The sequence below is a fragment of the Schistocerca cancellata genome, chromosome 8 (genome assembly GCF_023864275.1).
Source record: "Schistocerca cancellata isolate TAMUIC-IGC-003103 chromosome 8, iqSchCanc2.1, whole genome shotgun sequence".
NCBI lineage: Eukaryota > Metazoa > Arthropoda > Insecta > Orthoptera > Acrididae > Schistocerca > Schistocerca cancellata.
This window is the reverse complement of record NC_064633.1, coordinates 578842073-578854522: the sequence shown is the minus strand read 5'-3', so window position 1 is coordinate 578854522 and position 12450 is coordinate 578842073. Positions and strand designations below refer to the sequence as shown.

At 46.4% G+C, this 12450-nt stretch overlaps 1 protein-coding gene across 4 annotated transcripts in view; it reads right to left on the bottom strand.

Moving 5' to 3' along the window:
- Positions 1-12450, bottom strand: part of LOC126094452 (45 kDa calcium-binding protein) — a 163786-nt gene that overhangs the window by 105792 nt on the left and 45544 nt on the right. For 2 of the 4 annotated variants that reach the window (XM_049908826.1, XM_049908827.1), the window contains one exon: positions 2154-2293. In XM_049908826.1, the coding sequence (XP_049764783.1) occupies positions 2154-2293 (140 nt within the window). The remainder of the gene's footprint in view (positions 1-2153; positions 2294-12450) is intronic. The other 2 variants (XM_049908828.1, XM_049908829.1) reach the window with 1 other exon arrangement.

The following is a 12450-nucleotide window of genomic DNA, read 5'->3' as shown; positions in this document are numbered from 1 at the left end:
ACCTAAAACTGAAAACTCATCAACTGGTTCTATAACATCAGTGTTAATGTGTACTACTTTCATTTCATTGTGTTGGTTATACATTATTTTAGCTTTATTAGAATTGACTAGCAGGTGTAATTGCAAATTTGCTCTATGATGTTCTTCCATTAATTGTTGGAGTTTATCTACACTAGAGGCTAGTATGCCTTTTCAAACTGAGAACTGAATCACTGGTCATTACACGTACAATCAGAATTGTTTACTTTCACAGGAACTGAAACACAAAATACAGAAAACAACACTATATGAAGAACTTTGACTACTTCAACATGGGGAATACAAGCATGATACTACACAAAATGACCACTGCAGACATTCATTCCTCCTAGGCAACTGGCTGTTGCTCTTTGACAGTTTTACAGAATAAATTCAAAAATGCAGGGTATCCACTATTACACTGATCCTCATAAAAGGCTCCGCATCCAGAAGGACAGGGTAAATTAGGTTATTGTTGGCAGTCAGGAAGATAATACGATACATATGAAATACACTTGCAATCCTGAAGGACTAACATGTATTATGGTCCACAGCCACAAAACATACATGTTACTAAGGTGCTGGAAACCCATGGCTGTGAATATAAGCATCCATACATTCAGATTCGGCATGAAGCTGTACAGGTCTCAGATGAAGTCCTGCAATATTACATCCTATTCTGCTTGCAACTGAGCATGCACCTCCTGTAAACTGGTGGGTGGAAGTGGATTCCTAATGATGCATTCCACGGTATCCCACACATTATTGATCAGGAAGAGGGGCCAATGCCGTTGGCTGCGACAGAGTTTCAATAGCGGCAGAGTATCAATAGCAGCACGGTATGTTTGGAAGGTAGAAGTGGCATGAGGACAAGCATTGTCCTGTTCCAAGAAGGCATGGGCATGCAGACCCACCAGTTGCCTCTTCCACACATATGCAGCAGTCAGGGAGCCCATTAGGAACATTAATGGTGAAAGGGCATCATAGGGTACTGCTCCCCACACCATCACACCAGGCTGGTGGGATGTGTGATGAGAGCCCACAAACCGATCTTCACGGTGCTCTCTACTATGCCTCGAGACACGGATCCAGTGGTCATTGCCTCCAAGGCAGAAGTGGGACACGTCACTGAAGATGGCCCATTGCCAGTCTGCAGGACCCCCTGTCCATTACTGCTGACACATGGCGAACTGGGCAGGACACTGCATGGGTTTGAGTGGTAGACGACGTAATAGTCAGTGTGTGGCAAGCTCTGCATCATGCAACCACTTGGAAATAGTATTAACATTTATAGTATGTCGCAGAGAAGGCAGGACAGCCCACTGAATGACTCCTACCATTGTGTTTGGATTTGTTCATGCATGGCGTGCAATCCATTGGTCCTCCCTCCTCGTGGGGCATACTGGACAAAAAGATCCTTCATATCATGCATGCATGCCTTCTTGTATCCAATGTTGCCAACAATGGACAACTGGTTGTCCATACAACTGATGTGGCAGCACAATATGATGATAGGACCATCCAGCCTCCTGCAGCCACATGATGTGGCCCCTCTTGAACTTGTCTAGCTGGATATACTGCTGACAAACATGTGCCCTGGGCATAGTGCATTTGCAGATGATGCTCTAGTGACACTACCCACTGTTTTACTGGCCAGCATGGCAAAGTGATCACTGGCATACGCACACAGTCGGTAATGGATTGGTCTGGTCCTTCTGGTGCTGCTCTTTTTATAATGGTCAGCATAATAGGAGCAGCCTGTTAAATAAGACACACGAAATAATAAATACATATCAAGTTATAAGGAAGATTAGGCTTTAAAATTATACATAAATAAAGTCATAATCTGTGTGACCTGTGCTCTGAGAATTACATGCAAAAACAAATAACTTCTGTAATGAGAAAAGTCATACTAGAATAAAATGGAAAATTTATATCAAACCATAAATAGGAAGTAAATGGTAGTTAAGTTTATCAACCACCGGTAAGACTGATAAAAAAAGAGAGTACAAAAGCAGCCTCTGTGCATAAATAGCTTCTCAGTAGAATTCCAGTTCTAACAAACTACTGTGGCCTGACAGAAGCACACACTATGGAAATAATTTCAAGATTGAACAGTAACTGGACATCCTTACCATCCCTCGGTTTTACGTCTATGGCAGTGAAAAGTATCTCATTTTCTAGTAAGGCCTGGTCGATATGCTCCCGGATGCGAATATCGATCCAGTCGGACAGCTCCAAAAGCGTTAGGCGTTCATCATGGTCACGGTCTGCTCTGTACCAAAAGGGAAATTGTGACAAGTGCATGATCAGGAACATATTTAAAACTGTTATACTTATACAAGCCTTCATGAATCCTTCATTTAGTTGTAGCTCAATATATTACAGCATGATTATTTGTACCTCAATTTCAAAAATGATATGCTCTATACAAGGATTCCATGACTTTCCAAACGGGAAAGCGCTGGTAGATAGGCGCAATAAAAAACACACAAACACACACACAAAATTTCGAGCTTTCGCAACCCTCGGTTGCTTCGTCAGGAAAGAGGGAAGGAGAGGGAAAGATGAAAGGATGTGGGTTTTAAGGGAGAGAGTAAGGAGTCATTCCAATCCCGGGAGCGGAAAGACTTACCTTAGAGGGAAAAAAGGACAGGTATACACTTGCACACACACACACATATCTATCCACACATATACAGACACAAGCAGACATATGTGTGGATAGATATGTGTGTGTGTGCGCGAGTGTATACCTGTCCTTTTTTCCCCCTAAGGTAAGTCTTTCCGCTCCCGGGATTGGAATGACTCCTTACCCTCTCCCTTAAAACCCACATCCTTTCATCTCTCCCTCTCCTTCCCTCTTTCCTGACGAAGCAACCGGGGGTTGCGAAAGCTCGAAATTTTGTGTGTGTGTTTGTGTGTTTTTTATTGTGCCTATCTACCAGCGCTTTCCCGTTTGGTAAGTCATGGAATCTTTGTTTTTAATATATTTTTCCCATGTGGAATGTTTCTTTCTATTTTATTTATGCTCTATACAAGTTAATAAATAAGCAGTTATGGTTACAACACACTTATACAGATGCATATTTTAATTAACACCCACCCAGAAAGCCGTGGGTGTTACAGCACCACTTCCAGAATAGGGAGGTGTGCCATCCCCAGATCGAATCTGTCCAGCGGATTAATGGAGAGGGTCAGTGTGCCACCAGCCTGCATGTGGGTTTTAGGCAGTTTCACACATATAACAGGTGAATCTTGGGGTGGTGCCCAAGTCCCACCTCAATTACATGATCCACAAACATTTAGAAAACTTTCAGTCACTTTCACATGACTAACACAATACGCACACAGTTAGGGTACACATATTCCATCTGGGGGGGGGGGGGGGGGGGGGGGAGAGGGGGGGGTTATGGGGTGGCAGCAGGAAGGGCATCCAACCACCACTTAAATTAACTGTGCCAAATCCATTAATAACTATGTTGACCCTGTGCTGATGCAGGGCAAAGGCACAACAAAAAGATGAAGATATCTTAACTAGTGGTGAGAAAACCACAATGCAATATTGAACTCCCCAGCCAAATAATCATCAATACCATCCCTTTAACTCTTTACAATGGAAAACATCAATGTACAAACTACTTTCTTTCCACAAAGTAGATACTTATCTCAGTTAATATCCCACACAAAGTCATATCAATGTTTACATGTGGCATTTAAGAATGTGTCTGCTAAATTGAAGAGTTTTATTAAATTACTTTCCTGTTAGCCCATATCTGGCTGTATAAACTGTTCTGCACACTGATTCACTGCATAAAAACCTGTTAGGTGCGAGATTGTCTAGTGCTGATCATTTAATTTACTCTAAAAATTTTAACTGCAACCATAAAAAATGTAATAAGGAAACACAAATTGCATTTACCAAATATAAGAAATTGATTATTTAGACAGAAAAAGAGTTTACTGAAATTTTAGCAGATAACCAGACATCTAATTAAAATTATATAGAAAAATATGGTTTCAGTAAAATTAAGAACATAAATTTCTGAATGGAAATCAATAAATTTTGGAGTACAACAAGTTTGTCTCTTGCCATCACACATTTTTAACAACTTTATCAATGTAATTCTAAAACAACAGAGGTGAACAGTTCTTGATAACATTTAACTTCACGGTAAAGTAGGGTGACCATCCGTCCTGAACATCGAGGGACAGTCCCGCATTTTGATATATTTTAAATTGTCCTGAGCAAGACTGGGCTTGTCCTGCACCACATGTTTTAGACTACATTTCATTCTTTTTCACACATGTATTCAGATTTCAGATAATCGATCATCTTATGTTCCTCATCTCAGCTTTTTGACTGTTGGTTCAGTTGTTGTATTTGTAAGCTACTTTACAAACACTAATTTAATCTGCTGTAATCTGTGGTTTTAAGTGATAGTGGAAGTTTCAGAAAGTAAATATGATTCACAAGAAGATAGTGGAAAACAAATAGGACTAAATTGGGAAGCATCTTGATAACTAAAAAGTGTTTGTGTGTATATAATTCAAAGTGGGAAATGAATGCACCATTCTTGGCATCAAGTGCAATTAAGCAGTTCAAAGCCATGTGTACAACATGTAGTAAGACCTTTTTTAGGGCATGAAAACAACTGAGGTCATAAGTATCCACATCATAAGCTTAGAACACTAACACAAGAAAAGTTAAAAGTGACAATACATTAAGCCCAATCAATGGAAGGAAAGAGAGCTAAAAACAAGGACTTCTTCCATAAAGTATGCAGTACAGACAGCAGAAGTTCCAAAACAAAGATTATATGTCCTTTGCTATATTGCTATGACAGGTTAAAAAGTAGATCACTGTTGACAGCCCGTGAGTCATTTGCTACAACAGCCAATAACTCAGACGACAAACATACACTAGAATGTAAGTGGTTAAAAAAGAGCATTCGGTCAGGAAATGGAGAACCAGCAAAGGTTGATGACAATGAGCCCAAAGTGGTGGGGGTCACCACTTAACAAATGGTGATGGCTAAAAAGACAGCACCCAACATGCAACTTAGCTAAAATGATCTCCTTAGAGGGCTGAGCCATTGGTAAAGTTTAATTCCTCAGAGCTTGTTCCCATGAAGAGAAGATCAGTGATGATGCTAAAATAACACCACCTGCTGACAGACGGCAACACGGAGATCATCCGCAGGAATGGAAGAGCTAGTGGACCGAGGTAGAAGGACTGCAGCCTCGACAGCAGTGTCAGCAGCCTCATTCCCCATCCAAATGACTTGACAAGGAACCTACATGAACATCACAGTGGCTCCCTCAACAGCCAGCATGTGGAGCTTTATTGGACCCATTGTAGTAAGGGATGGACTATGTACAGTACACAGAGACTCTGAAAAGCACTGAGAGAATTAAGGTATATGACACAATTAAAAAGCCTGTGTCCCCGGATGTACTGGGCGGCTCGTTCTCCTGGATAAAGGTGCCCGACAAGGCCAAACCCACACTTACCTTGAAAACTCTGTCTTTTAAAAATTCCTGATGTAAATGGGGAAAGCGGCCTCAGAAGCCCCATGTGTAGAGAGTACACAGGATATCAGTCCTCCAGCAAATGTCATAGGCTTTCTCTAAATCAAAAAACTCAGCTGCAGTGTGATATTTCTGCAGAAAACTGCTCATAACAAGGGTTGACAAAGTGATGAGATGGGCCACTCAGAACGGTGTGCTCAAAATCCACATTGTACAGTGGTCAGCAGTTTGCAAGGCTTGAGCCATCATACCAGCTAGCCATGAATCACATGTTCTGCCACTTTGCAAGCACAGCTGGTGAGAGAAATGGGGAGGTAGCTACAAGTAAGGTGTTTGTCCTTACAGGCTTAGGGTTTCACAGCGGCTTCAAGCCAGAATCTGTGAAACTTACTGTCTGGCCAAATGCAATTGTACAGATGAAGGAGAAAGTGCTTTCCCACAAGAGGAAGGTGCTGCAACATCTGAATTTGAACTTGTTTGGCCCTGGGGTGAAAGACGGGGATGAAGTGAGAGCATGATCTAGCTCCCTCACAGTAAAGGCAGCATTGTATCTGTTGTGACAGTGCCACGAGATTTAAAAGTGCCGCTACGTCAGTACGCAAACACGGCGATAGAGGCGCTCCGCAGCTCGGCTGAGCGCGGGAGCGCCACCTAGCTATGAACGGCGCCGGCCGCATGTCACGGCAAGGCAGTTGAGTGACAGATACGGAGTTGGTAGCATGAAACCCACTATTGTTTCTACGTTTGTATATCCACGCAATTTATTAGTGAATTAAAGGTTATAACACTTTTTGGCGACGAGGTCAGATTTTTTTTTTTCCAGCGTTGGAGTATTGTGTGTTCGTGTCTGGGCAGACATGGAACAGCTTCTGCAAGCGCTCACTGAACAACAAACACAGCTGACGGCTGCTATTCAGGCATTGTCGACGTCGCTTACTCATCGTCTGTCGTCCTCTTCTCCGCCTCCGTTCCCTTCTTACGATGAGGCCGCTGAAGACTGGGAGGATTATGAGAAGCGTTTGCAGCAACACTTCTTGGCTTTCGGCGTTGTCGACGCTCCGATGTGTAAGTCGTTATTTCTATCTTGGATTTCCCCACGGATCTATCAGCTGCTATCTCAGTTAGCCCCTCTGCGGGAACCTGCCTCTCTGTCCTTCCAAGAAATGTGTGACTTATTGTCTAACTATTACCGAAAAAACACCCACGTCGTTGCAGCCCATGTGGCATTCTACCGGTGTCGTAAACAGCCCCATCAATGTTACCGGGCTTGGGCGGCGGAACTACACGGTCTGAGTAGGAAATGTCAGTTTGTCACGGACACTCATCATGAGTCTTATGCTGATTCAATGGTTCGGGATGCTATTCTATGGCTTGCTCCTGATAAAGAAGTTCGGCAACGTGCCCTACAACTGCCAAACCCGTCATTGTCGGAAGTTCTAAGCATCGCTCAATCCTTTGAAGTGTCTCACGCTGCTAGCGCGCAAATAGATGCGTGGTGTGATGTAGGCGCTGTACAGTCAACTTTCGACACGGACAATTTGCCTGTTTCCCAGGAGAACGAAGATGTGGTGGCGGTTCACTCGCGTAAACAACGTCGCGTTGGGCCGCAACGCTCGCAGCAAAAACAGCAACCACAGAAACAGGTTCGTTCCGTCCTTCCTTCTTGTCCACGTTGTTTCGTACAGCATGACAGGGCCGCGTGTCCAAAACGTTGGGCCACGTGTAATTCATGTAGGAAAAAAGGCCACATTGCTTCTGTGTGTCAGTCCCCTAAAGTTCCTGTCAACGAGGACGAGGCATCGGACATGGATGTTAACTGTGTGCTTTCTCAAACAAATAAGTTGTTTGTTACTGTTCGTGTTCTGGATAAAGACATTCGCATGCAAGTGGACACTGGCTCTGCAGTAACTCTCATTAATTCTCGCACGTATTTGGAGTTGGGCTCCCCTCCCTAGTCTCCAGTTACGCGAAATCTGAGAACTTATAATAAACAGAAAATTCCTATCGTTGGCCAGTTTGATGCTTCCACTGCCTACAAGTCTGTTGTTCGGCCCCTCACGTTTTATGTGCACTGAAAATCTGTTCGGTTATGATGCTTTCCAGTTGTTTGGGTTCTCCATTGATGATGATGTGCACCTCATATCTTAGGATATTCCGTATCAACAGCTGGATGGATTGTGTTCTGAATTCTCGTCCGTGTTCTCTGCTGGTCTGGGTCGTGCCAAGGATTTTGAAGCCCACATTACTCTTAAACCTACAGCTCGCCCTAAGTTTTTCCGGGCACGCCCTATTCCGATGGCGTTGCATGCGCCAGTCAAGGCTGAGATAGACAGGTTAACAGCTTCCGGGATTCTCCTTCCTGCTACCTCCAGCGAATGGGCATCGCCAATCGTGGTGGTTTCTAAATCAAACGGGAGTCTGCGATTGTGTGGCAATTTTAAAGCCACTGTCAACGCTCAGAGCCTCATTGACACTTATCCTCTTCCCCGTCCTGAGGAGTTATTTACCAAGCTCGCTGGGGGTCAGTTCTTTTCCAAACTTGACTTATCGGAGGCATACCATCAGTTGCTGTTGGATGCGTCTTCCAAGGAATTTCTCGTCATCAACACTCCTTGTGGGTTGTATCAGTACCAGCGGTTACCATTTGGTGTCGCTAGCGCGCCATCAACTACCTGGATGACATTGTTGTCACGGGGGCCTCCACTGAGGAGCACCTTCGCAATTTGCGTTCATTATTTCGGGTTCTGCATTCGGCTGGGTTGAAGTGCAATCTGGACAAGTCACAGTTTTTCCAACCCTCCATTGTGTATCTTGTTTTCCACTTCTCCCGTGAAGGTATACGTCCTCTACGTCAGCACGTTGCGCCCATTACCACTCTCCCCCGGCCGTCTACGGTCAAAGAACTTCAGGCGTTTCTAGGCAAGATTGCTTATTATCACAAATTCATTCCATCCGCGGCGGCGGTGGCTCATCCTCTGCATCAGCTGTTACGCAAAAACGTTCCTTTCTGTTGGTCCGACGAGTGTGAGCAGGCTTTTGTCCGCCTGAAGGCTCATTTGCAGTCGGCGCCTTGTCTTGCCACATTCCTTCCGGGTCAGCACTTGGTTCTGGCGACTGACGCGTCACAGTATGGCCTAGGGGCTGTTCTCGCCCATCGGTATGAGGATGGGTCGGAACAACCCATCGCTTATGCTTCCAAGACCCTCAACGATGCCCAACGGCGTTACTCTCAAATCGAAAAGGAGGCGCTCGCTATCATTTATGCTCTAAAAAAGTTCAGCGTGTTTTTGTATGGTTCAAAGTTTCATCTCATCACCGACCACAAGCCGCTGGTCTCTCTGTTCAGCCCCTCGGCGTCCCTTCCGGATAAGGCAGCTCACCGCCTGCAACGTTGGGCCTTATACTTGTCTCGTTTTCACTATGAGATTAACTATCGCCCCATGGCCCAGCACGCCAACGCTGACGCGTTGTTGCGTTTGCCGATGGGCCCCGACCCGGTTTTCGATCGAGATGAACTACTCTGTTTCCACATTGATGAGGAAGAACGTCGTGCGGTCGAGGGTTTTCCACTTACAGGTTCGCAGGTCACATCAGCTACTGCGCGAGACCCGGTCCTGCGTCAGGTGATCGGTTTTGTTCAACGGGGTTGGCTGGACAGGACCAAGGGCCGGGCATCGGATCCCCTTCGCAACTACCGTGCCTTGCGCCTTCGTCTGTCTGTTCGTGAGGGTTTTGTTCTTCTGGCCACGGATGGCGCATCTCCACGGGTCGTGGTGCCAGCTTCTCTTCGCAAAGATGTTCTCAAACTATTGGGGGATTTCTCGAACTAAGTCCCAGGCCCGCAGGCATGTTTATTGGCCCGGTATCGATTCGGACATCTCCCACATGGTCGCTGCGTGTGGTCAGTGTGCTCAACAACTGGCTGCGCCCCGTACAATGCCCTCTCCGTGGCCTGATCCGGCGCAGCCATGGGAACGGGTGCACGCTGACTTTGCCGGCCCCTTCCTCGGCACTTATTGGCTACTGTTGATTGGCGCCTTCTCGAAGTTTCTGTTTGTGGTTCGCTGTCCGTCGCCCACCACTGCGGCGACGACGCTGGCTCTGTCCAAAATCTTTGCGCTAGAAGGTCTTCCATCCACGATTGTCACGGACAATGGCCCTCAGTTCTCTTCGCAGGCCTTCCGTAATTTTTGTACTGGACAAGGGATTCATCATGTTACAGCACCGCCCTTCCATCCCCAATCGAATGGGGAGGTCGAGCGCCTTGTCCGCGCTTTCAAAAGCCAGATGAAAAAATTCCTTACTGATTTTTCTACCGATGAAGCTCTGTTGCAATTTCTGAGTTCTTATCGCTTCACACCTCTGGGTGATCGCAGCCCTGCTGAACTCTTGCATGGCCACCAACCGCGCACTCTACTGCACCTGCTTCACCCTGTCAGGCCTAGTACTGTGTCCCCTAGTGCGGGAAAATACTCGGTGGGCGCCGACGTGTGGGCACGAGGGTATAGATCTCACCCTAAATGGATTCCAGGGGTGGTCAAGGCTTTTTGCGGCCGCCAGCTTTGTGAAATACGTACGGACGACGGCATGGTTGTTCGCCATTACGACCAGATGCGCCCACGAGTGGTGGGCACGCCGGTGCCACCGCCCCTTCTTTCGTCTCCACCAGCCCGAGAAGCCAGTCCTGTCGCTGCTGCCGATCTCCCGTGTGTGTCGCTGCAGCCAACGTCACTGCCGTTTCCGAGTATGCCGGAACCGGCCCCAGTCGCGACGCCGCCTTCTCCGGGACCCATCTCGCTGGAGCACACCCCCAGGTCCACGACACCTATGGATGCTGCTACGGAGTTTTCACCCATCATCTCGTCCAGGAGGCACGTTCCACGCACAAGCTTCCATCCTGGACATTTTCGACCATATTCTCGTGTTTCTCCACGGGATCTTCTCGGGGTCTCCCAAGAGGCCATGGATGTCTCCGCACTGTCCGTGTCTCCAAGGAAGTGAGTGTCTTTTTTATTTTTCAAGGGGGGAAAAGTGTTGTGACAGTGCCACGAGATTTAAAAGTGCCGCTACGTCAGTACACAAACACGGCGATAGAGGCGCTCTGCAGCTCGGCTGAGCGCGGGAGCACCACCTAGCTATGAACGGCGCCGGCCGCATGTCACGGCACGGCAGTTGAGTGACAGATACGGAGTTGGTAGCATGAAACCCACTATTGTTTCTACGTTTGTATATCCATGCAATTTATTAGTGAATTAAAGGTTATAACAGTATCATTCATGATGCTGAGAAATTTGTTTCCAAGGGAGGAAGTTGGGGTGATAGTGTGTGGAGCTTGAAACCTCCACAAACTAGTGCCCTAAGGTGTTGGAGATACCAATAGGGTCCACTATGACACCATCTTCTACGGTCAGGCCACAAATTGAGGAATGGACCTTGGTCCCAATTAGCTGATGCAATCAATAACTTAGCAGCGTCTTAGAATCTCTCGGAACTACAACTGTTCCTTGGCAAAGTAAATTATTATGCGAAGTTTATTCCCAATGTGACCCAGATTTCCCACCCACTTAATCAAATGCATAAAAAAGCTGTTTCGTTTGTGTGGTCAGAAGTGTACCAGATGGCCTCCTTGTAACTTGAGCAACCAGCAAACATTTAATGCTTGCCACTGGTGCTTCAGATTGTGGTGTTGGTACCGTGCTGTCCCACAAATACATCAACAACACAGGGCAGCCCACTGCATTTCCACCCAAAACACTAAATGCAGCACAGAGGAATTGCTCACATACTGTGAAGGAGGTATTGGCTATTGTACATGGTACCTCTTTGGTACTAAGTTCCGTCCAATCACCAACGACAAGCCTGTCACTTCCCTTCCTGATAGGAGGGCGCAGCAGCTTTAATAGTGGGCATATTCCTAAATATCTGTACCTGCAATATCCATTAAATTATCGGCCCACCATGTAGCATTCAAACACTGCCGCACTTTCCCACTTACCATGCACTCCAGATGCAGAGTTTGGTAAACGTGAAGCATCGTGTTTTGCCTTAGATGCAAATCAGCAACACATCCTTGACAAATTCCCGATTACAACACATGAAGTAGCAGCTTAAATGGGCCATGATCCGTTACCCCCAATGGGTTATCTGCTGTATGGGGGGTTTGGCCAGAGCACCTGCCTAAGGGAAACAACTCAGAATGGCACACCTATTTTTCCTTATAGCTCAGGCTAACTTCACCGATGGTGTCATTTTGTCAGCTACAAATGATTCTGTATGTTAGGTGTTAGTTCCTTCCACACTCCACCCCCTTATACTGAAACTCCTCCACACTTATCATTGGGGAAAGTGCAGAATGAAGGCAATAGCATATTCACTGACTTGGTGTTGATCGCACCATAGCATGTCTGGAACTGCCAGGATGGTGCCCACGATCAATCAGCCTCAGCCCAGCATTTCAGCCCTTGACCGCACCCAGACCACCACTGGCAAAGGGTGCATGTTGATTTCACTGGACCATTCCGTGGTGTAATGTGGTTGCTAGTTGTTGTAGCCCTCTTTAGTTTTCCATATGTGTCACAGCTGGCTACCACTACCACAGCAGCTACTATCCATGCCATACAGCAGATAACCCAGTGAGGGTAGTGGATCATGGCCCATTTCAGCTGCTACACTTACTGTTGTCCCCCCCCCCCCCCTTCACCACAACCACTGGCTGGACACAACCTAGGGAAGCACATCAGCGACAAGTCTGCCTGTTACCACTACAACCTCCACCATGTTTGGCCTTGATGGGGGTCAACAATAATCAGTGATGGGAGCTGATGGAAGTGGAACCATTTCCACCCCCTAGGCCATTTTTGGCTTCCACCAACACCAGCAATCCCCTGACCACGCAATCAA